The sequence below is a fragment of the Emys orbicularis genome, chromosome 9, assembly GCF_028017835.1.
Source record: "Emys orbicularis isolate rEmyOrb1 chromosome 9, rEmyOrb1.hap1, whole genome shotgun sequence".
In the NCBI taxonomy this organism is placed as follows: Eukaryota; Metazoa; Chordata; order Testudines; family Emydidae; genus Emys; species Emys orbicularis.
The window spans coordinates 51236867-51261861 of record NC_088691.1 but is presented as its reverse complement, the minus strand read 5'-3'; the positions used below and the strand labels follow the sequence as shown (position 1 = coordinate 51261861).

General features: G+C 45.7%; 1 protein-coding gene across 1 annotated transcript in view; it reads left to right on the top strand.

Moving 5' to 3' along the window:
• SLCO2A1 (solute carrier organic anion transporter family member 2A1) overlaps nucleotides 1–24995 on the top strand; it is a 91141-nt gene that overhangs the window by 28457 nt on the left and 37689 nt on the right. The window contains exons 3-4 of the mRNA XM_065411033.1: nucleotides 4510–4672; nucleotides 16394–16609. Coding sequence (XP_065267105.1) covers nucleotides 4510–4672; nucleotides 16394–16609 — 379 coding nt within the window. The remainder of the gene's footprint in view (nucleotides 1–4509; nucleotides 4673–16393; nucleotides 16610–24995) is intronic.

Genomic DNA, 24995 nt, shown 5'->3' with positions numbered 1-24995 from the left:
AGGTCTCTTCTCTCTGTTCCAAAGCAGTTCACAGCAGTACTTTTGGATCCCTGTTTCTTCCTGGAATCACTGGTGCCATTGGTGCCTCCAAGCCCCTTTTTCTCACTTATGCCAGGCCAGATTTTTGTGAGCTTTTTCTCTCAGATCTGGATGTCACCACTGTGATCTCTGCCTCAGTGACTTTTAGGTTAGATTATTGCATTTCACTGGAAAGCTCTCTGGTTCTGAGGTCACTAGGGCACGCCAGCTAACAGCCCTAGATGTAATTGTCTGGGTACTAAATGTTCTTATTGGAAAATCTTAATCTCTGGAATTTACTTCCTGCACTGGTCTGGCTGAGCCCATGTTTGTCAACCTTTAGGGCCTGGTGCCCATTTCTTTTCCCAGGTTCTTATGTGGGGAGTGGAAGTTAGTGATTGCTCAATTTTGAGGAATTATTTTTTTCTCTTGCTGTGTAACCAATGGTAAAATACATATGCACCCCAGAATGCCTAATTGGGTGTATTTTGTGAAATAAACAAATACAGATTATCTGGTTCTTATGAAAGTCTAATATATTTTATTCACATTCATGTTCTCAGCATTTTCTGGGACAAATGCCGGCGTTCCGCTTACTTGGAATGGTACTTGTTGTATATACGTAGGGTGCTCAACTGACAAATTATGGATTTAGGGTGGGATTTTCAAAGAAGCCTAAGAGAGTTGGTTGCCCAGCTCTCCTAGTCCCTCTTTGAAAATTCTAGCCTTACAGATATTCAAAAGCACTCAGCACTGGCCTGACTCTGGTGCCCTTGAAGTCAATGAGCGTTTTACCACTGACTTCAAGGGCAGCAGAATTAGGCTAATGCTGATCACCTTTGAAAATCCCACCTTATGCTTTTAGTGTCACAAATTATACCCATCATCCACATCCATATGAGTTTACAATGTGCACCCTGGCAATGCCGGGTGGTCATTCTTCTGGAAAGTGCATTTCCTGTGCTCCAAACCATTCTAGATACAAGTCCACATCCAAAGTCCGTTGAAGTGAGTGGGACTCTTTCCATTGACTTTGGGCTTTGACTCAGACCTAAAATGTGGTGAAACATACAAGTTCCAATCTGAATGTGCCAAATATCAGCTTTAAGTGATTATAACATCGGTTCCCCTGAAATGTTCTGGCAAAGCCCTGAACCATGTCCTAACACTCACAGCTGGGACATACTAACGTCCCCAGTACTTCTCATCCATAAAAGATATTGCCCTGTGCTTAGAGACTTCATCTTCAAGCAAGGCAGACGACAGCATGTGGTACATTCCATTACAGCAATAACTGTGAGGTGGTTGAAATAACAGTCTCTGTCATCTTATTCAGAGACCATCAATTTTCAAACAACAGAGTTGTCTTTGTTTCAACGCTTTATAAGATTTTTATGTGAGCTCCCCTGCCTGTCTTTCTGGGATTATAAAATTTTCTCATTTACTATTAAAGAAATTCCAAGAATCACAAGGGACAAATGAGTCAGGCCACACAAATATATAAAAAAGGATATTTAGACACAAACAACTAATTTAATAATGTTAAGTTTGTTCCAGACTGACAAAACACATGTAATTATAACTTTATGCAACTCACCCATTTTGGCTATGAATTGTATGCTTTGTAGAATTGTTTTGAGATCTCTACAGCAATACTAGGGAAATGGCTTCAAACTGAACACCTAGATCCAAACATCACCTCACATTACAGAGCTCCAGATACCAGAGCATATCTCTGCCAGGAACAAATGGGAAAGGAGGTGGTGATGGATTGTGACTTTATCACTGAATTGCGGGGGGAGGGAAGGTTGTGAGTTTATGCCAGCTCCCAAAAGGGACATTTCCAAAGCATCATGTGGGGATTTAGTTGTGTTAGTCGTATATTCAAATCCTTATGCAACACAACACTGAGGGGATTGTTATGGAGCATATTTTTGTGTGCATGTTGAAAGCTATCTAGGGCCAGATCTTCACCTGATGTGAATCAGCATAGCCCCACTGATGTCAATAGAGCAAGGGTGGTTTACATCAGCTGAGGATATGAAGAAGCGTAAATCATCCAACAGTAACAGCTGTTAACTAGCTGGAAGCTGAGTGGAACCCTTTCTTCTGGCAGAGTCTGCCCCAATCCATGACAACCCAGACAACGAGAAGCCAAGTCTGGAATTCAGATGCTCCACTTTGGTGTTTTAAGGAAACCTGCGGAGCTTTAGCACATGAATAGGTCCCTACCAAGGTCATAGCTCATTTTGATCAATTTCACAGTCATATGGTTTTAAAATTAGTCAGTTTCACATTTTCAGATGTTTACATCTGAAATTTCACAGTGTGGTAATGGTGGAGATCCCGACCCAAAGCGAAGACCTGTTGATGGTCAAGACTTCTGTGCTTTTACAGACAAGCTGACTTGGTTTCTCCCCTCTCAATTTTATCCCACTGCTTGCCCAAGGTTAAATTATTTTTCTGTTCTTTTAGTTTCTTTATGTTTGTGCCATAAAAGTCAACATTTGGAGAATTAAATATTCTTTATTTATTCCAAGAATGGGGACCTTGGGGGAGGAGGGGAGGCACAGGGAAATTGATGCAATGGCGTGGATGGTATGGGAAGGCACAAAACAGATAAGTGGCGCACGTTACTGTGGCTCATTACTGAAATGGGTTTTCAAAGCCTTCTGGAGACACAGAGCTCCTCACTGGACTCTTCTTATTACCTTGGTATCTGGCTGCTCAGAATTAGCTGCCAGCCTCTCTGCCTCCACTTCTCATCCCTGCGGAAACGTCTCTCCCTTTGTCTCACAGATATTAGGGAGCACACAGCAGGCAGCGATAACAATGGGGATACTGCTTTCACTGAGGTCTAACTTACTAAGCAAACAACGACAGTGACTCTTTAAATGTTCAAAGGCACATTCCACCACTGTTCTGCAGTTGTTCAGCCTATTGTTGAACCACTCCTTACTGCTCTCCAGGTGGACGGTGTACAGCTTCATAAGCCATGGGAGCAAGGGGTAGGCTGGGTCTCCAGGATCACAATTGGCATTTCAACATCATCAATGGTTATTGTGTGATCTGGAAAGAAAGTCCCTGCTTGCAGCTTTCTGAACAGACCTATGTTCCTAAAGATGCGTGCGTCATGCGCCTTTCCTGACCATCCCAGTTGAAGTCGATGAAATGCCCCCTGTGATCCACCAGCGCTTGCAACACCATTGAGAAGTACCCCTTTCTGTGTATGTACTCTTTGGCAAGGTGGTCTGGTGCCAAGATAGGGATATGCATTCCATCAGTAGCTCCACCGCAGTTAGGGAACCCCATCATGCAAAACCATCCACTATGTTCTGCACAATGCCCAGAGTCACTACCCTTCTTAACAGAAGTCTATTAATGGCCCTGCAAACGTGGATCACAATAACTCCCATGGTGGCTCTACCAACTCCAAATTGATTCCCCCTGACCAGTAGCAATTTGGCATTGCAAGCTTCCACAGAGCAATCACTACTTGCTTCTCCACTGTCAGAGCAGGTCTCATTTTAGTATTACTGCGCTTCAGGGATGGGGAAAGCTCTGCACAACATTCCTGGAAAGTGGCCTTCTGCATTCGAAAGTTCTTCAGCCACTGCTCATCATCCCATAGCTGCATAATAAAGTGATCCCACCAGTCAGTGCTTGTTTCCCAGGACCAGAAATGCTGCTCCACTGTGTTCAACTGCTGCATGACTGCCAGCAGCAACCAGGAATTGTTTCATTCTATGGCTTACAGCAGGGCTGCTTGAAAGACATCACAATGTTCCATGTGACAGTTCCTATCTTAGCTCTGGAAATACTGCAGGATAAGACGCGAGGTGTTTGTAATGCTCACAACAATATTGCACAGCTGAGCAGGGTCCATGCTTCTTGGGCTACATGCGGCTAAGCCTGGATTTTGAAAAAAGGCACGAAAAAACATGGGTTTGCCATTGATAGCAGGGTAGGGAGGGAGGAAGCTGCATCATGGGAGGTCCAAGCCATGTTCCCATTCCCCCCTGCAACTATGTTTTGGTCCCATGAGGCATTGCAAGTCCATTCCAACCCCACCTGCAGCTAGTTGCACTGTGGGAAAGCTACCCATGGTGCACTGCTCTCTGCATCGAAGCAAGTGCTGCTAGTGAGGATGCACTCCACTGTCACAGTGAGTGTGGTGTGGACATGCCTGACTGACTTAATTACTGTGGTGGGTGGACCTCAACTTAAATTAAGTCAACTTAACTTTGTAGCGTAGACATACCCTAAGTCTATCCTGTCAGAGGAGATGCTGTGAGGTGCTGTCTCAGCACAGGGTGGCTAATGATGCCTTTGTAGTGACCCCCACCCCTTTCTCTCAGTGCATGGTGCCTGTTGTGCTTTTCATTGTGCTGATTGTAGCATCCAGAGGCCCCAATGGAGAATAGACTCTCAGACATTCGTCTCCTTCCTGCCCTCCGTGACATTCTCTCCACTTTGCTCTCCCCACCCCAGATTGGCAATGTCGCCCTCATCATCTTCGTCAGCTACTTTGGCAATCGAGTTCACCGCCCCCGGCTTATCGGCTTGGGGGGCCTCCTGCTGGCCCTGGGGGCTTTCCTGGTGACCCTTCCACACTTCCTCTCTGACCGGTACGAGTTTGCCCAAATGAACACGGGTAAGTGACTTGATCTCCTCCTGGGGGGTGTAACTCCCCACCACATCCACTGGGGGCAGCATGAGCCTCCCCAGTCAGGATGCTCACCCTCTTCTTCTCCTTGCCAGGAATGCACTGGGGGTGCAGAACGTGTAAAAGACCTGAACTTATTGCAGTATTGCCAGCTGCAAGAGAGCAGAAATCCTGAGATTTGAAAAACCCAACAAATCATGGCTTTTACTCTGTCGTTTGACTCCCCTTTGCTCCTCTGCCAGTGTGTGTGTGGTCATTTTGGGTTGAAAAGACAACCTTTAATGCACGCACACACACACATGCATCCCTCTCCCTGACTGCTGGGTAGAGACTCCACTGACCCTTTAAGACAGGCAAAATGTCATTAATTTCCTATGACTGTCTCGAGCTCCGCCCTCCTAGTTCCCCTCCACCCGGCCCCCCACCCCATTCCTCCCTGACCCTTCCCCCCAGATTTCCCTCCCATTCTCTGGTACAGTCACCTGCTCATTCATAAGTCAGACACAAAGAATCATGCCCTTATTTTAGAAAACATGAGCTGTATGTGCCCCTCACACCTCAATTATGATGGGCCAGTGTACAAACCCTAAGACAGATGGACAATGTGGACTGACTTCAAGACTGATGCTTAGCTGGATAAGATTTAAGACCAGAGAGATTTATGGTTTTGGGCCATTTTGACATAACTACACAACCCATTTTGAGTGCAGTGACTACATTTATCATCCTTAAACATTATTTCTTTTGAATTCCTCCTCATATTCAATGCATTTCATACATTTCTTTTAAATCCTTTTGCCTGCTTCGCATAATTGTGATCTACTAGATAAATTGTCCAGTAACAATGACAATGTTTTATTTACAAAAATGGATCCAATTATAATTAATTGCAGAAATAGCTAAAAATACTTCATTTTTATTTTATTTATCCTTCCTCTCTGCTGCCCCAGACCACCTCTGTCCCTGGGATCCAGAAACTGCTTCCCAGATTCCCCCTCTCACCCCAGCTTCCTTTTCTCCCTGCCCCTGGCTCTTGCAGTAGCTCTTCCCCGACTCCACAACCCTCTGCTCCATTCTACTCCCATAGGGTCTGATGTGGCAAGGCTGGGGCCTGGTTCTGCGCCCCACAAGCTCTCACTCAGAGCACAGCCCATGTTTCCAAACCAGCCCTGAAAAATGGTGGGAACAGAGGAACTTTATGCATCATCACAAGAGCTGCCACTGCAGGCTCCGCAACCATGAGACGCGTGATTCCTTTGCTAACGTCATCAGCACTGTTGTTGTTAGTTACTGTTTTCTTTCAGGGATCAGTAGAACAGACTAAGCGACCTATTGAAAACAAATGCTCTACTGCCAGATGTTTGTTTAGAGAGTGGCCGTGTGGGCCAGGGGAGGTTGGAGTCAGGAGACATGGGTTTGATTCCTGGGACAAGTCACTTCACTTCACTTCTGTTTCCCCTGTCTACTGAGGTTGCAAGTTGTTTGGGGCAGGGTTTATGTCTGTGTACTGCGCCTAGTACAATGGGGCTCTGATCTCAGTTTGGGCCTCTCGGCACTGCCGTAATATAAATACACAGCATCATTTAGTGACCCCTGTACATACACATGGAGCTTTGCATTGCTAACGTTCTTGCCCCAGGAGCTGATAATTGCAATAAAACAAATGCAGTTGTCCTGCAAGGAGGCGTGAAGACATTTCCAGTGAGGAGACGCCTTTGTAAATGACATTATGGCTTTAGGACTGTGGATCTCAGCTCGTCACAGCCATGCCAATGCACAGCTTTGACTTCTGCGTACATATTCATTCAGTTGCATAGTAACACTGAGGCATCTCAGGCGGTGCATTTCAGGCCAATCACTGCACTTCTTGGAGGGCTTAACCCCACTTGGCCCTCCGCCCTCACATCTTCTGACACCTGTGAGGCATGCTGCAATCTCTGTGAAATAACTTGCTTATCATGTCTTATTTAAGTGAATGTGAAGCTGGATTAGGGCCAAAGGAGCCCCACGGGATTGGGGGTCTTATATGGTGTATATATGTTGCCTGCCCAGAGAAGTTAATGGACATGCGTGAATGTCTCTCTGCTTGTCATGTGTCAGTCTTCCTGTGCCCTGCTGCCAGAGCAATTCTCTTCACAAGCAGGAAGAGCTGGAAACATGATGGTGCTCTGTGCTCAGCCCCCTCCTGGGGTGACTATCCTGGAACAATGCGGGGGAGGCATCCAGAACTCTAATCTGAATGCAATCCGCTTGGCTTCTCGTTCCCGCAAGCACGTTCCCATTTTCAGGCATACCAGGAGCAATCCTAGGTTTACATGTGCCAGCAAAAGCCCCAGTTTGCTGCCTGACAAAGTGTTGCTGGTGGTACCATTTCAGGCTGGCTAGAAATGGAGGTGGCGCCCATCAGGAATCTGTAACTTCCTCCTTCCAGGGCCAGCCTTTTAAGTGAGCACGCTCAGTTGGAGCCAGATTTCCACAAGAAAATTGTGAAATTCTGAAAACCCAGCCCTTAGACTTAGTTGTTCTTCTCTGCAAAAAAGGAGACACCGACTCAGATTCACTAAAGTCTCCCTCCAAGAGGGCTTGTGTCGCTCCTGCAATAACTTGAGGCAGAGATAGGGTTGCCAACCCTCTAGGATAGGCCTGGAGTCTCCAGGAATTAAAGATTAATCTTTAATTAAAGAATATGTCATGTGATGGAACCTCCAGGAATACGTCCAACCAAAACTGGCAACCTAGGCAGGGACTGTCTCTGACTCTGTGTTTGTACCAGCAGGGCTGGCTCCAGGGTTTTGGCCGCCCCAAGCAGCCAAAAAAAAAAAAAAAAAGCTGCGATCGCGATCTGCGGCGGCAATTCGGCGGGAGGTCCTTCGCTCCGAGCGGGAGTGAGGGACCGTCTGCCGAATTGCCGCCGAATAGCTGGACGTGCTGCCTCTCTCTGGAGCGGCCGCCCCAAGCACCTGCTTGCCAGGCTGGTGCCTGGAGCCGGCCCTGTGTACCAGCAACTGGTGTGATGGACCTCAAGCTCAGTGAGGACCTTTGGGCACTCCTGAAATATAAATAACAATAATGGGTATCTGACTCATTCTAACTCTGCTGAAAGGTGTGGGGACAGGGAAAGCTAAAGGCAAAGCCCCCTGGCTTTGTTATTCCAGGTCAGTGCTTCCTTGCTCTGGGCAAATTGCCATGACCAGTGCTCTTCTGAAGTCCAGGTTCTATTAAACATAATTAAAAAACAACTCTCCACCACTGAACTCCGCGTTTTCCAGAGTTCATCCTCTGCCAAGTATGAAAACCAGGTTCTTACCTGTATCATTAGCTGCCTCACTTCCATCCACACCCAAACATTTTTGTTTGAAAAGTTGGCTGATTAACAGACTAGCCCATGGGTAGGATGTCAGACAAATGCCACGCGTCCCAGTGATCTTACAAAGGAGCCTTGGTCCCACAGCTAGACAGTTTGTGAACTGATGATTGGATTTACAACAGGAATTGTACTTTATTGACCAATGAAATGGATCAGGGAACAGGTGTCATCTACTCTGATTCTTTTCTTACTAGAGCCTCATATGTTAAAAGCCTTGTGGCTTCCGGCTGTGGCATTCATGGACAGGTGTGTTCACATGGAGCATGTCTTGTGCACCAGGGCCGTGTTGTTCCAGGCGTTTCATGAAGCTGTGCTGGTGCATAAATTGTGTCTGTTGCACTGGGGTTGTGGTATAGCATGAGCCTTACCCGTGCTCCCCACCGATGTGACGAATGCTGTTACACTGCAAACTGGTATGGGCCCAGTAATGGAGAAGGCCTTGTGATTCTGTGTTTAGACGTGGTGCTGCACAAGCCCAGTCATGCATGTTGTGCTGTTACGTGGTGATATGAAAGGGTGGCACAGTTACATTCCTCTCTACGGACATAAGCCTGCGAACTCCCATAGCAGCACCACGAAGTATTCTGGGGAGTTGAGTTGGCCTCTATTTGTTATTTTAGTTACCCAGAAATAGAGGGCGCTGAATAATCAACTGGCTCTGAGATAAGTTTTCAGGGAGTGAGAAGAGAGGACAGATTCTTTTGCCATGCTGCACTAGGCAACCTTCTATTGGTGCCAGTCTCCTGCCTACTCCCGTGGTAGTGTGGTTTCCAGAGGCAATCCCCTGACAGCTGGCTATGTGCATTTACAGATTGCATTGCCACAGGCTTAGCTGGAAGGCTCAGAACACTTGTCAGGAGTGCCAGGATCTCTGTGGGTTAAGATATTCTTATTCTTATGATTAGAATGTATAGGGTCCAGATACCCCAATCAGGATCGGGCCCCTGTTGTGCTAGGTGCTGTACAAACACACAAGAATGTATAGCTCCTGCCCCACAGAGCTTTGGGTGGCATTCTGAAAAATTCCTAAGTCACTTAGGAACAAATTTGTAAAGGCAAGTAGATGCCTAGTGAGCTTTTTGAAGGCTCTAGGCACCTAACTCCCATTGGAGTAGGTGTAACCCACACACCTCCTGGGTGTGGTGTTCTGTCCCATTTAGTGGCACTGAGACCACCTAGAGAGAGAGATTAATGAGTTTGTGCTACAGCCTTAGCTAACAACCAGTTGGCTTTTAGTTCATGCGGTAGAGGCTCATGCACTAAGCTCCAGAGGCCCCAGGTTCGATCCCCCCCGCCGATGACCAGGGTCTGTCGGTATTACATAGGCACTTTTGAAAACCCCATTAGATATCTATATGCCTCTTTAGGCATCTAAATACCTTTAAAAACCTGACCCTTTGGTCCTTTTGAAAACTGTTGTGTATTTGGTTGTCGTGGTAATAGAATCTTGTGTTGCTATGGCAACTGAGTTAGATTTTTAGGGGATAGCCCAGCTAGCTTGGCTGGCTGTTGGGGCTGGTCCATTACCAGCCAATACGACTTCGCGTAGCTGAAGTCGAACTATCTTAGTTCAAACTTACCGCGAGTCCACACGCGGCAGGCAGGCTCCCCCGTCGACTCCGCGTACTCCTCTCGCGGAGCAGGAGTACCGGCGTCGACGGCGAGCACTTCCGGGATCGATCCCAGAAGATCGATTGCTTACCGCCGGACCCGGAGGTAAGTATAGACGTACCCTTAGTTAGTTCTGAGTGTAGAAATAAATGGCTGCTACAAGGTTTACAGCTCTCTGTGTCTCCAGTGATTTCTTCCTAAAACTGTTGCCCCCAAGGATATAACAACGTGGCGATGAGGATGGGATATCTGTGCTGCCCCAGCAACAGAAGGAAGTAGAAGTTAAGGTACAACAAAAAAAATAACAAACAAACCTTGTTTGCTGCTGGAAGGGAGTGAGAACTGGCTTGTTTGCACTGACTGTGCAAACTGAAACTAAAATCATGGCTACACTTACAGGGACTCTGGAACCTTTTGAGGAGACTATAGTGCAATGGCATGTATATACTGAGTGTTTTGAGCTTTTTGTTATTGCAAATGACATTACAGAAGTGAAGAAGGTGCCAATATTCTTAAGTGTTGTAGGGGCTAAGACCTACTCCCTGCTACGCAGCTTACTGCACCCTGTTAAGCCAGAGACTAAATCTTACAGTGACATTGTGGAAATTCTGGGGTCCCATTTTTCTCCAAAACCACTGGTAATTGCTGAAAGATATAGGTTCCACAAAAGAGACCAGAAAGATGATGAAACAGTTGTACAATTTATAGCAACTTTGAGAGAGCTTGCAGAACACTGTGAATTTAAGGAGATGTTAAATGATGCCCTACGTGACAGGTTAGTGTGTGGCCTGCACAGTGAAGCTATAAGGAAGCGCCTATTGACAGAAGCTCAGCTTACCTTACAGAAGGCCATTGATATTGCTGTCTCCATGGAACTGGCTACAAAGGAAGCACAATCCATCGGTGCATCCCCTAGGGTGCATAAGGTGTCACAAGAACCTACCCACAAAACTGTGGGGAGTCAGGAATGTTACCGCTGTGGTAAGCCGGGTCACCCTGCATCAGAATGCTGGTGTAAGGACCTGGTGTGTCGACACTGTGGCAAAAAGGGACACATTGCGTGTGCCTGTAAACAAAAGAAAAAGAGGCCTGTGGTCTGGCCAACCAAAAAGGGAAATCTGCATACCCTAGAGCAGACCCAGGATGGCCAAGGAGACACCTTCTCACAAGAAGAAGAGCCACTCCACGTTTTGTCTTTGGCAGTGGGCTTACATGAATACTGGGTAACCCCGTTGTTGGATGGCAAACCTATACGCATGGAACTGTACACTGGTGCAGCCGTTTTGCTGGTCTCAGAGACTGTGTATAAAGAAAAGCTACAGCATCTTCCGCTTAAAGCAACAAAAACAGTGCTGAAGACATATACGGGAGAAGCTGTGCCCATGTTGGGCACTATTGATGTTAAGGTAGAGCTCAATGGACAGGCTGCTAAATTGCCACTGTTTGTGGTGAGAGGTAATTACCCAGCCTTAATGGGTAGGTCTTGGCTTAGGAAGATCCAGCTGAATTGGGCAGAAGTGCACCGAGTGACTAAAGAAGAAACCGGTCTGACCACTATACTAAGGAGACATGCTGCTGTTTTTGGAGAGGATCTGGGAAGTATGAAGGGAATCACTGTGACATTGAACATTAAATCTGACAGTCATCCAAAATATCTGAAAGCCAGAACTGTGCCATATGCCATCAGGCCGAAGGTTGAAGCGGACCTGGAGCGCCTGGTCACAAATGGAGTCCTAATACCAGTTACCCATAGCCCATGGGCAACTCCTATTGTTCCAATAGTGAAGAAAGATGGCTCCCTCCGGATTTGCGGTGATTTTAAGGTCACTGTCAACCCAGTGTTGTGTGCAGAGCAATACCCGCTTCCCCGCATCGATGACCTCTTCGCAGGCCTGACTGGGGGACAAAAGTTCAGTAAGATTGATCTGAGTCAAGCGTATTTACAGATGCATGTTGATGAAAAGTCCCAAGAGCTGTTGACTATTGTGACGCATAAGGGGCTTTATCGATACTGTCGCCTACCCTTCGGAATAACATCTGCTCCCGCCCTGTTCCAGAGGGCTATGGACCAGATCTTGTGTGGCTTGCCAGGAGTCCAGTGCTATCTGGATGACATCCTGGTCACTAGAAGGAATGAGGAGGATCACCTAAAGAATTTAGAGGCTACCCTACAAAGACTGGAAGAGTACGGACTGCGAGTCCGCAAAGACAAGTGTGAATTCTTCCAGCCCTCTGTTGAATATTTGGGACACATCATTGATGCCCCTGCCAAAGTTAAGGCTATTATGGAGGCTCCCCCTCCTCAAAATGTTAGCCAGCTTCGCTCGTTTCTAGGACAATTGAACTATTATGGAAAGTTCATCTCACAGTTAGCCACACTGCTAAAACCACTTCACGAACTCCTTGGGCAGAACAAGGCCTGGAACTGGACTGAAGCCTGTGATGTTGCCTTTAACAAAGCTAAGGATGCATTGCTAAATTCTGAAGTTCTGACGCACTTTGATTCATCCTTACCCCTACAGTTGGCCTGCGATGCGTCCCCTTATGGAGTGGGAGCAGTCGTGTCACACATCATGCCTTCGGGAGAAGAGCGACCTATTGCTTTTGCTTCACGCACTCTAAGCAAAGCAGAAACTAACTATGCCCAAATCGAACGTGAGGCATTGGGAATGATTTTCAGAATTCGAAAGTTTCATCAGTATCTGTTCGGACGGAAGTTTACTCTTCTCAGAGACCATCGACCCCTGACTTCAATTTTTGGACCCCACACCGGCATTCCTCCATTAGCCGCTTATCATATGCAACGGTGGGCACTGTTGCTTTCCGCGCACACATATGAAATCAAATATCGGAAATCCACTCTGCACGGCAATGCGGATGGTCTCTCAAGGCTGCCTTTGCCAGTCAACCGTCGAAATAGTGCCCAGAAGGAAATCTTTTACTTTGAACAGGTAGAGAATACACCCATCACCGCTACTCAGGTAAAGAAGGCAACTCGAGTTGACCCAGTATTGTCCCAAGTTATGGACCTGGTGATGCATGGAACATCTCGACGAACCTCTCTGGTCTCACCCAACCTTGTTACCTACATGTCCCGGAGAATGGAGTTATCAATCCAATCTGGTTGTTTGTTGTCGGGGAGACGTGTCATTATCCCACCACCACTGAGATCACAGCTGTTAGAACAGCTCCATTCTGGTCACTGTGGAATAGTGCGCATGAAGGAAATTGCACGAAGCTATTTTTGGTGGCCTGGATTGGACAGTGCTATTGAAGAGAAGGCAAGAGCTTGTATGTCTTGTCAGGGTGTGAGGAATGCACCCCAGTGGGCACCCCTACATCCATGGGACTGGCCTGAAAACCCATGGCAACGTATTCACGTTGACTTCGCTGGCCCCCTTGAAGGAAGCATGTTCTTGGTGGCGGTAGATGCCCATTCTAAATGGCCAGAAGTCTCTATAATGCAGTCCACTACTGCAGAGAGTACTATCCAAACACTACGAGGACTCTTTAGTCATTTTGGTCTGCCAGAACAACTTGTGAGTGACAACGGACCGCAGTTTGTCTCTCAGGAGTTTCAAAAGTTTATGAAGGCAAATGGGATACACCACATCACTTCAGCACCATATCATCCATCCACCAATGGATTAGCTGAAAGATTTGTGCAGACAATGAAACAAGCTTTGAAATCGGCAAGGGGACAATTGTCCACTCAAAAGCGTCTGGACACCTTCTTACTATCCTACAGAAACACACCTCATGCTACGACCAAGGCATCCCCGGCCTTTCTAATGATGGGACGACAGCTGCGCACTTGCTTTGATCTGCTGAAACCTTCTGAACCCCGACAAGTTGTGCAACGTCAGCAGCAAGATCAAGTCATCAGGCGTGCACCCAGAGCAAAAGACCGAACCTTTAGCCCAGGACAGCCGGTTTGGGCTCGGAATTATACTTCTGGAGCTAAATGGGTCCCTGCCACTGTCATCGCTCAAACAGGACCTGTTTCCTACACAGTCCGGACTGCAGAGGATCTCACCCGGCAGCGACATGTAGATCAGTTGCTGCCAGGTCGTACCAGTCCTCAGGACACATCTTCAGTTGAGTTGCCTGACTTCACCACCTCCAGCGAGACACCGAATCGAGAGTCACCTGTTCCTGACTTTTCCCCTCCATTACTGCCAGCGGCAGAGATACCCCTCTGCCCGGCACAAGCTGATACCCCATCCTCACCCATTTGCCCTACGAACCCTGAGCCCATTGTCAGGCCCGCGCCCAAGACACTTTCAGGTGCAAAACACCAGAAGTCCGCCGTAATCCACCTAGAGACAGAAGGCCTCCTTGTCGGCTGGATCTTTAGCTAGGGCGAACCCACGGTTACGGGGCAAAATAATCCCCGGGGTTTAGCCGGGAATCGAGGCAGTCTACCCTCCTTCTCTAGTTTAGTGTTTGTTTTATTTAGGGGACATTCTTATTAAGGGGGGAGGGATATGTTGTGTATTTGGTTGTCGTGGTAATAGAACCTTGTGTTGCTATGGCAACTGAGTTAGATTATTAGGGGATAGCCCAGCCAGCTTGGCTGGCTGTTGGTTAGTTCTGAGTGTGGAAATAAATGGCTGCTACAAGGTTTACAGCTCTCTGTGTCTCCAGTAATTTCTTCCTAAAACTGTTGCCCCCAAGGATATAACAAAAACCCCACCCTTTAAATGTAAGAACGAATCTCTATCAGGATAGAGGGTTGGCAGAACCAAACAACCCAAAACCCAGAGGTCTCCACAAGATGTTGCTAGCTCACTCCCGATTGGGTTATTTGAAAGCAGCCTTAGCAACTACAACAATTGCCCTGGGGAGGGAATTGGGAAGAGGAATTGCTAGGAGAACACTGAAGTGAATGGAAAGACTCCATCTGACTTCACCTCATTCACCTCAGCTGGGGGCTCTGGCTATAAGGGGACATTGTCAAAGCAGTGCCTGTGGATTTAGCCCCTCCATGGGCCATGATAGCCATGTCCTAATTTTTCCATCCAGATCTGTCTCTTCTTCTCAGCTCAGAGTCTTAGTTGCCCTTTCTGGTACCCATGCCCTGACTGTTCTAAAGCTCCAATGCCAAAGCAGATGAAATAGATTTAATCCTAGGGGTGTCTCACACAAGTTACCTTTTCTTAAATTGCGAGGCCCCTGGGCATGCCAGGGTTTTTGTTTTTTTTACTTGTGCACATTTTAAGTTAGCTTTCTATAAAATCTGTCTGGTGGCTTTCTCTAAGTGAAAGGAATGCAGAATACTGAACTGAAGAGAAATAGTAATGTTGTGGGTCTGGCGTGTATTTCTGTACTCATTAAGTTACAACCAACTTGATTTTACAAAACGATATTTGGCATGAGATTAATCCTTAATATGGTTGTATTGCTTCTGCTTTTCTTTAAAGCAAAAATCTCCAATGGTTAAGAAGGCTCCTTCATGCTGAAAGCACAAACCACTCACATGCAAGAACTGCTTTTAATGAACTTGCATAAGGATTTTTGTGGTAGCCTGTTATTGGGATGCACAGTCCTATTACGCCAGCGAAAACCCATAATCATCGGACAAACATTTGTTTCTGTTTTGTTGTAATTTGCTCTAACTACAGAAGAGCCACAGAGTCATTTTCTTAACTAAAAAGAGTTGCTGGGAATGTTGAAACAATTGGGGTGAACAAGAAACTAGAATGAAAAGAGCTAGTGAATAAATGCCCAGGAATCATTATATTTCATCTATGATGCCTTTATTCTACACTGGATACAGATTTTCCCCTCCCCAAATATCTATTATTATTTGGCCTGCTTTAAAATAGAACCAACTAGAGTGACCAGATGTCCCGATTTTATAAGAACAGTCCCGATTTTTGGGTCTTATTTTTTTTTATATATAGGCTCCTATTACCCCCCACCCCCGTCCCGATTTTTCACACTTGCTGTCTGGTCACCCTAGAACCAACAAGCACTTTAATCAATAGATTGAAACCAGATTTACTGTGGCCTTTGCAAGGAATTCAGTATCCTCTCTTGCAAAGCTAACCTGGAACTTCTTAGAGCAATACTTCTGGGTGAACACTGTTATCTTTACTCCTGTACCAAAAGTGGCTTACTGGAGAGGTTCTGTTTCATCTGTCTCTAATCAGAACAGTCCCCGCTCAATTTCCTTTCTATCCTGACCCCTGAAACTAAAGGTAACGACATGCCTTGAAGGAATGTTAAGGTGATGACAGCTGCTGATTAAAATGAGGACGTTCCCAGTTCTAGCTGAACACCAACACCCAAGCATGTGTGACCAGTAAGGAGGTTTAAAGAGGGGTCTAAGTAGTTAGCTCAGCCTCAGCTGTGCACTGAGTGGGCAGTGCACCTTCTATCACCAGCCATACAGTGCGGTCCTACTCCATGAGGTGACTTTACGTGTGGTATGGTAGAGTTTATTCTCTCTGAGTGTGTGATCTGCTCAATTACAAGTACAAAAACCAGCCCTGCAAACTCAGCCTGGGCCTGAATGTCAAGCTGGGATTTCACTTCTCATGCATCATCACCTCTCATAAAGCTTCAACTTATGCCCTCAGTAACACCTACACAACTCCTAGAAGACAGGGGTGTGCTGAGGGCAGAATATGACACGAGGTGCCAGATGGTGAGAGGGCATAATGGCACGTTGTAATGGTCAGTGAGTGGGTGCTTGGGTTTATAACACTACTACCATCTCGTTCCAGGTAACAACAGTCACACCAAGGCCTATCTCTGCCACAAGGATGATATGTTTATGTGTCCCAACACCACCCAGGACCCCCACAAAGAGGCAACCAGCATGTGGACATTGATGGTCGTTGCCCAGCTGTTAGCTGGGATTGGAACTGTTCCCATTCAGCCCTTTGGGATCTCCTATGTGGATGACTTTGCTGAGGCAAACAATTCTCCGCTGTATATTGGTAAGTCCCATGTCTGTAGGGCTCCTGCTGCTAGGCTTTTACCTCAGAAACACCCACAAAACACCCTGAAACAAACAATAAAGTAAAAATTGGTGTTTATCTGATACATAATGGAAAAATACCAGAAATGGCTACTCACTTCATGTTGACTGCCCCCCTGTCCCGGTGCAATTTGTCCCTGCTCCCTGACTCACATCTAACATTAATTCATGCTGGGTACTTTAAACCTGCCTCAGCCACTGAGTGACAGCATAGTCCCATATTTCTGTTGGACACGCTGTAGCATTGTACACACACTCAGGATTTAAAACAATACTGCATTACAAACTCTGGATGCAATTTTAAAAATTGTATTAAAAAATTTAAAAATCCAATTTGTTTGAATGTAAATTTCAATTCTTGATTTCATAAACATTTTCCTCTTCGACTACATTGGGATATTGCTGTGATGGCAAAGGACAAATCTCTTTTGATAATGGTAAATGTATTTTTATTATATTTTGAATGATTAATATTAGCTTCTTATTATGGTAAATATATGGGTGGTGGTAAATGTAGGCCTAGTGCCAGGAAGAGAGATGTGAAACCCACTAAACCACGGGTTCAGTAACAAGGATACAAAGCTTAAATTAATGTAAGTCATTTTTTTTACATGTAATAAAAATTAAAGTCGATCGTATTTAGACACAAATTTTGGGAAGTATCCAAAAAATCTTCTCATTGCAATATAAAAAAAGAGAAATCCACCCCCCCTCCCCAAAATTTTTGGACATGTACATAGAATGCAAAAATTCCTAAAAATAACCCCCCAAAATGATATTACTAAACCTCGACAAAGGGAAGCCAGACATTCCTGCAGGAGCCCGCTAGCCTGGACTCTGGGCTGCTGGTCCTCGCTGCATTGGTGCAGACTCCCTGTCGGGTAGGGCAGTCACCTCCTTGTTGAAATCCTTCTATGAACAGAACCTAGGCCATCCAGGAGACATTCCCCCACTGGAGAAAGGACGGGTTGCTCCTCAGGGAGATAAATGGGGAGCCAGGAGGTAGCACTTATACTTATTGATAATGATCTTTGGCCTAGACAGTGGGGTTGGCTGAAAATTTTCCATCAAAACTGCTTTTCAGTAGAAAGTTGGGTTTTCAACTAAATGATTTTCCTCAAAAACCAGTCTGCTTCCTGTGGAAAATGTCCACGTTTTATCAAAAACCTAAGCTCCTGAAAACCAAAATATTTTGATTTAAAATGGTGCCTGCTGGAACTTGTAGCTCAGGTGTTTTATGCTCCCATCCTCCTCTATGGGCTGAGCACTCTGGATGAACTATATGCCATGTTATACCATGGCCAGGGACTCCTATAAGGTACAACCTCCCCTCACCAAGAGGGGAGAAAATGGTGCATTATAGGAGATGCAGTCTGACTCCAGTTGCAAGGAAAAGGCAGGTATTAGTATTGGGAGATTCGATCATTAGAAACGTAGATAGCTGGGTTTGTGATGACCGGGAGAACCGTATGGTGACTTGCCTGCCTGGTGTGAAGGTTGCGGATCTCTCGAGGCACCTAGACAGACTTATGTGTAGTGCTGGGGAGGAGCCGGTGGTCGTGGTATATGTAGGTACCATGACATAGGGAAGGGTAGGAGAGATGTCCTGGAGGCCAAATTTAGGCTGCTAGGGAAGAGACTGAAATCCAGGACCTCTATGGTGGCATTCTCAGAAATGCTCCCAGTTCCACGCGCAGGGCCAGGTAGGCAGGCAGAGCTTCAGAGTCTCGATGCGTGGATGAGACGATGGTGTAGAGAGGAGGGGTTTACGTTCATTAGGAACTGGGGAAACTTCTGGAATGGGGGGAGCCTATACAGGAAGGATGGGCTCCACCTAAACCAAAGTGGAACCAGACTGCTGGCACTAAACACTAAAAAGGTTGTAGAGCAGTTTTTAAACTAGGAGATGGGGGAAAGCCGACTGCTGCAGAGGAGCATGTGGATCGGACAGAGACTTCTCTTAGGGGAGAGTCTAATGATAGAGAATCTCCAGGTTATAGTCAGGAGCAGAGGATGGAAGAGGATAAAGTAGGGGCCAGATCAGATGATAAACATTCACATAAAAAAGAATCTGACACATCAGAAAAGGGCAGACAAATAAACAGTGACACGTTTTTAAAGTGCTTATACACAAATGCTAGAAGTCTAAATAATAAGATGGGTGAACTAGAGTGCCTTGTGATAAAGGAGGATATTGATATAATAGGCATCACAGAAACCTGGTGGACTGAGAGCAATCAATGGGACACAATCATTCCGGGGTACAAAATTTATCGGAAGGACAGAACAGGTCATGCGGGAGGGGGCGGGGGAGGGGAGTGGCACTATATGTGAAAGAAAATGTACAATCAAATGAAGTAAAAATCTTAAGCAAATCCGCATGTTCCATAGAATCTCTATGGATAGAAATTTCATGCTCTAATAAGAATATAACATTAGGGATCTATTATCGACCACCTGACCAGGACGGTGATAGTGATGATGAAATGCTAAGGGAAATTAGAGAGGTTATCAAAATTAAGAACTCAATAATAGTGGGGGATTTCAATTATCCCCATATTGACTGGGAACATTTCACTTCAGGACGAAATGCAGAGATAAAATTTCTCAATACTTTAAATGACTGCTTCATGGAGCACCTGGTACGGGAACCCACAAGGGGAGAGGCAACTCTAGATTTAGTCCTGAGTGGAGCGCAGGAGCTGGTCCAAGAGGTAACTATTGCAGGACCGCTTGGAAATAGTGACCATAATACAATAGCATTCAACATCCCTGTGGTGGGAAGAACATCTCAACAGCCCAACACTGTGGCATTTAATTTCAAAAAGGGGAACTATGCAAAAATGAGGGGGTTAGTTAAACAGAAGTTAAAAAGTACAATGACTAAAGTGAAATCCCTGCAAGCTGCATGGGCGCTTTTTAAAGACACCATAATAGAGGCCCAACTTCAATGTAAACCCCAAATTAAGAAACATAGTAAAAGAACTAAAAAAGAGCCACCGTGCCTTAACAACCATGTAAAAGAAGAAGTGAGAGATAAAAAGACTTCCTTTAAAAAGTGGAAGTCAAATCCTAGTGAGGCAAATAGAAAGGAGCATAAACGCTGCCAAATTAAGTGCAAGAATGTAATAAGAAAAGCCAAAGAGGAGTTTGAAGAACGGCTAGCCAAAAACTCCAAAGGTAATAACAAAATGTTTTTTAAGTACATCAGAAGCAGGAAGCCTGCTAAACAACCAGTGCGGCCCCTTGATGATCGAGATACAAAAGGAGCGCTTAAAGACGATAAAGTCATTGCGGAGAAACTAAATGGATTCTTTGCTTCGGTCTTCACGGCTGAGGATGTTAGGGAGATTCCCAAACCTGAGCTGGCTTTTGTAGGTGACAAATCTGAGGAACTGTCACGGATTGAAGTGTCACGAGAGGAGGTTTTGGAATTAATTGATAAACTTAACATTAACAAGTCACCGGGACCAGATGGCATTCACCCAAGAGTTCTGAAAGAACTCAAATGTGAAGTTGCGGAACTGTTAACTAAGGTTTGTAACCTGTCCTTTAAATCAGCTTCTGTACCCAATGACTGGAAGTTAGCTAATGTAACGCCAATATTTAAAAAGGGCTCTAGAGGTGATCCTGGCAATTACAGACCGGTAAGTCTAACGTCTGTACCAGGCAAATTAGTCGAAACAATAGTTAAGAATAAAATTGTCCGACACACAGAAAAACATAAACTGTTGAGCAATAGTCAACATGGTTTCTGTAAAGGGAAATCGTGTCTTACTAATCTATTAGAATTCTTTGAAGGGGTCAACAAACATGTGGACAAGGGGGATCCAGTGGACATAGTGTACTTAGATTTCCAGAAAGCCTTTGACAAGGTCCCTCACCAAAGGCTCTTATGTAAATTAAGCTGCCATGGGATAAAAGGGAACAAAGGGTAGGAATTAATGGTAAATTCTCAGAATGGAGAGGGGGAACTAGTGGTGTTCCCCAAGGGTCAGTCCTCGGACCGATCCTATTCAACTTATTCATAAATGATCTGGAGAAAGGGGTAAACAGTGAGGTGGCAAAGTTTGCAGATGATACTAAACTGCTAAAGATAGTTAAGACCAAAGCAGACTGTGAAGAACTTCAAAAAGATCTCACAAAACTAAGTGAGTGGGCAACAAAATGGCAAATGAAATTTAATGTGGATAAATGTAAAGTAATGCACATTGGAAAAAATAACCCCAACTATACATACAATATGATGGGGGCTAATTTAGCTACAACAAGTCAGGAAAAAGTTCTTGGAGTCATCGTGGATAGTTCTCTGAAAATGTCCACGCAGTGTGCAGAGGCGGTCAAAAAAGCAAACAGGATGTTAGGAATCATTAAAAAGGGGATAGAGAATAAGACTGAGTATATATTATTGCCCTTATATAAATCGATGGTACGCCCTCATCTCGAATACTGCATACAGATGTGGTCTCCTCATCTCAAAAAAGATATACTGGCACTAGAAAAGGTTCAGAAAAGGGCAACTAAAATGATTAAGGGTTTGGAACAGGTCCCATATGAGGAGAGATTAAAGAGGCTAGGACTCTTCAGCTTGGAAAAGAGGAGACTAGGGGGGGATATGATAGAGGTATATAAAATCATGAGTGATGTGGAGAAAGTGGATAAGGAAAAGTTATTTACTTATTCCCATAATACAAGAACTAGGGGTCATCAAATGAAATTAATAGGCAGCAGGTTTAAAACAAATAAAAGGAAGTTCTTCTTCACGCAGCGCACAGTCAACTTGTGGAACTCCTTACCTGAGGAGGTTGTGAAGGCTAGGACTATAACAGCGTTTAAAAGAGAACTGGATAAATTCATGGTGGTTAAGTCCATTAATGGCTATTAGCCAGGACGGGTAAGGAATGGTGTCCCTAGCCTCTGTCTGTCAGAGGGTGGAGATGGATGGCAGGAGAGAGATCACTTGATCATTGCCTGTTAGGTTCACTCCCTCTGGGGCACCTGGCATTGGCCACTGTCAGTAGACAGGATACTGGGCTAGATGGACCTTTGGTCTGACCCGGTACGGCCTTTCTTATGTTCTTATGACCACCGAGCCCAGCCCATAGATGAAAATGGGAGCATAAAGCACCCAAACTACAATTCAGACGAGGCACCGTGGCATGATTTTTAATCAAAATATTTTGGTTTTCAATATTTTTCCAAAAAATCAAAATTTTCCATAAAGGAAAAATCTATTGTACAACTGTCAGCTGTACTAGACATTTTAATCCACAAGTCTGAGAAACCATCGAGTGACTCTGCCTAAATTTGTGGGCTCGCCACTTTTCCACCAGCCCTGTGGCTGAGTGATTTAGGTGGGTACCCATTAAACATGGTACTTTATAAAGAAGCCACAAGCCAAGCATGGGAAAGAAAAATGAAGCACATCTTATACCACCTTCCCCAAGGAACTAATCAGACTCAAAACAATGCAAACCCATAATCAGAGTGGCAGACTCGAACAAGGGAAAAGTCAGCCCCAGTGTTTAGCCGAAGCAAAATTACCACCTGAAGCTGTGCAGGGCACGGACCTCTGATGTTTTGCCCTGCCATTGATCATGCTCCTGCACAGCACTAATGGTCCTTAAATGAGATTCTCCTTTGCAATGCTACGCTGCCTCTCCCTATATTAGCTGTCTGCCCTCCTTACATTTGTGATGATAATCTATGTTGTATGGGCATGACAAAGAGAAGGATCAGAGTAGCTGGCAGCGGCTCAAGCTGCATGGGTGTCCAGCACAGACACACGAGTCAGAGCTTGTTACTCTGTTTGCTCTCTGAGAAATCATTATGCCCATCCAAGGGAGAAAAACCGTAGGAAAACCATCTCCTGACTTATTTAATATTGATTTATTATTCTGCGAGCTGAGGTACTACAGACTTCAAGGAGCCAAACATTACAGAATGCAGACTCAGAAACTCTGTGGCTTGGATTTGAAATGGACACTTTTACTACCCAGCAGGTAGACACCTATTGCAAAGGGAGAGTTCTCAGCCTCAGATGCTCTTCTGTTCCCACGGAAATGGGGGCTGTGGTTTACAAGCTGGGGCTTCAGAACTCTCACCTTATTTATGCCATTTGAAAGTTCATCCCCATGCCAAGTGCACTGAGAGATGATAGCCAGGAGCTCAGCTGTGTCTCGAGGTAACATTTTCCAAGGTGACTTAGAAGCTTAAGTCACATTTTCAAAAATAACATAGGCACTTAGACGCCTAAGGGCTGGATTCACAAAGCTATTTAGTCACCTAAAGACCCAGGTAGGCACTGAGTAGGGTTTGCAAAAGTGCCTCAGCATGTTAGGCACCTAAACCCTATTGATTTCAGTTGGAGTGTGAGTCCAATGGGAGTTGGGCACCTAAGCATTTGAAAATCCCACTAGGTGCCTATCTGCTTCCTTAGGCACCTAAATATCTGTGTAAGTCAGACCGGAAGTGCCTAAGTCACTTTTGAAAAAAAATTGGGCTTAGGCTCCCAAATCACTTTGTGTACATTTACACTGCAAACAAACCCATACAGCACCGACTATTGGAGCCTGGGTCAACTGATCAGCTTGTGGGGTGCACACCATGGAGCTGAGAATAGCAGTGCAGACCTTCCCGTGTGAGCTGGAGCCCAGGCTCAGAAACCCAGAGCAGGAGAGGGATCTCGGTGCCTGGGCAGCCCTGGAGCTCGCAAGCCCGAATCAGTTGACCCTGACTCTGACACTTGCTGCTGCGTAAGGGGGTGGGAGGTTGCAGCGTAGACGTAGGCACTCTGGAAAACATTGCCCATAGGTTCTTGTAGGCAATCCCTGCTTCCTAAACTTTCTGTAGAAAATAAGGTGGAATGGGCAAAATTAAGGGAAGGGGCTTGGGGTTTGGTTTTTTAAATACTCTGATTTTATTTCCTCCATCCCCATTTCGCCAAAAAGGTTAGAAAAGTCTCCTGTAGGGAGCAGGGGCCGCAGCAGCTGGGTCCTCAAGAGCTCTCAATGGCAGCTGCCTGCTGAGAACTACAAGGGACAGATTTTTAGAAGAGCTCAGACTCAGAGGCAGATTTTCACGTGCTCAGTACCCACCCGTGGGGCCAGCTTCTCCACAGAGCTCAGCACCCAGCATGCACCCAACGTGCTGAGCTCTACTGAAAAGCTGGCCAGAAGGGGCTGTGTCTAATTAGTAGTTACAGATTTAGGGCTCAGTTGCATGCACAAAAGGACCTTCATCTTCACTTCACTCCGTAGGAGGAGCCAGCACTTGAGGACTGAGTGCCCTTAGTACCTTTTTGGATCCCACAGTCTGGAGTACTTCACGTCAGAGACAAAATTGTTCTTATTTTAAACAATTTTAAATTGACCATTTAGATGTATACCATGATTATAGGAACATAGGCCAGAATGCATCAGACCCATCCAGTCCAGTATCATCTCTGACAGTGACAAGCCCCAACTGCTTCCGAGGAAGGGGTAAGAATGCAACAGTAGAAGATGAGGTATAATCTGCCCCCCCAACTCCCGGGGGCGGCTCCAGGCACCAGCGCAGCAAGCGCGTGCCTGGGGCGGCAAGCTGTGGGGGGCAGCCTGCCGGTCGCTGGGAGGGCAGCAGTCAGGTGGCCTTCAGCGACGTGCCTGCGGGAGGTCCGCCGGTCCCGCAGTTTGGGCGGCGGGTACGCCGAAGCCGCGGGACTGGCAGATCACCCGCAGAAACACTGCCGAATCCGCGTGACCGCAGACCGCCCGCAGGCGTGCCACCGAAGGCCACCTGACTGCCGTGCTTGGGGTGGCAAAAAACATAGAGCCGCCCCTGCCAACCCCACCACAGGTCTCATCCTGATCTCCAATAGTTTGAGATTGGCTTTAACCCTGAAGCACGAGGTTTAATATTCCTTACAGAATTTATGTTAGCATTAACATTATAACTCTGGATATTCTTGTTATCCACAGAAATGTCCAATCCATTTTTGAACTGTGCTAAATTTTTTGGCTCAATGACTTTCTGTGTTCCACAGTCTAATGATTAATAAAATAAAAGCAACTCTTATTCCTAATATCCTTACTCTTCAAAAAATCTGCTTGTTATGTTTTAGGAATAAATACTCTGTCTTATTGTCTTTAAAGGAGTAACACACTTGAAGCAGTGTGGTTATGTCAGATACCTTCACATCTATGCTGCATGGAAGCCCCAATTCAGCAAAGCACTTAACCATGTGCTCAAGCCACCTTGACATCAATGGGACTTGAGTATGTGCTTAAAGTTAAGATGGTGCTTAAGTGCTTTGTTGAAAAGGGATGGGGCTAAGTGCTTTGCTGAATGGAAGCCAAAGGCACATG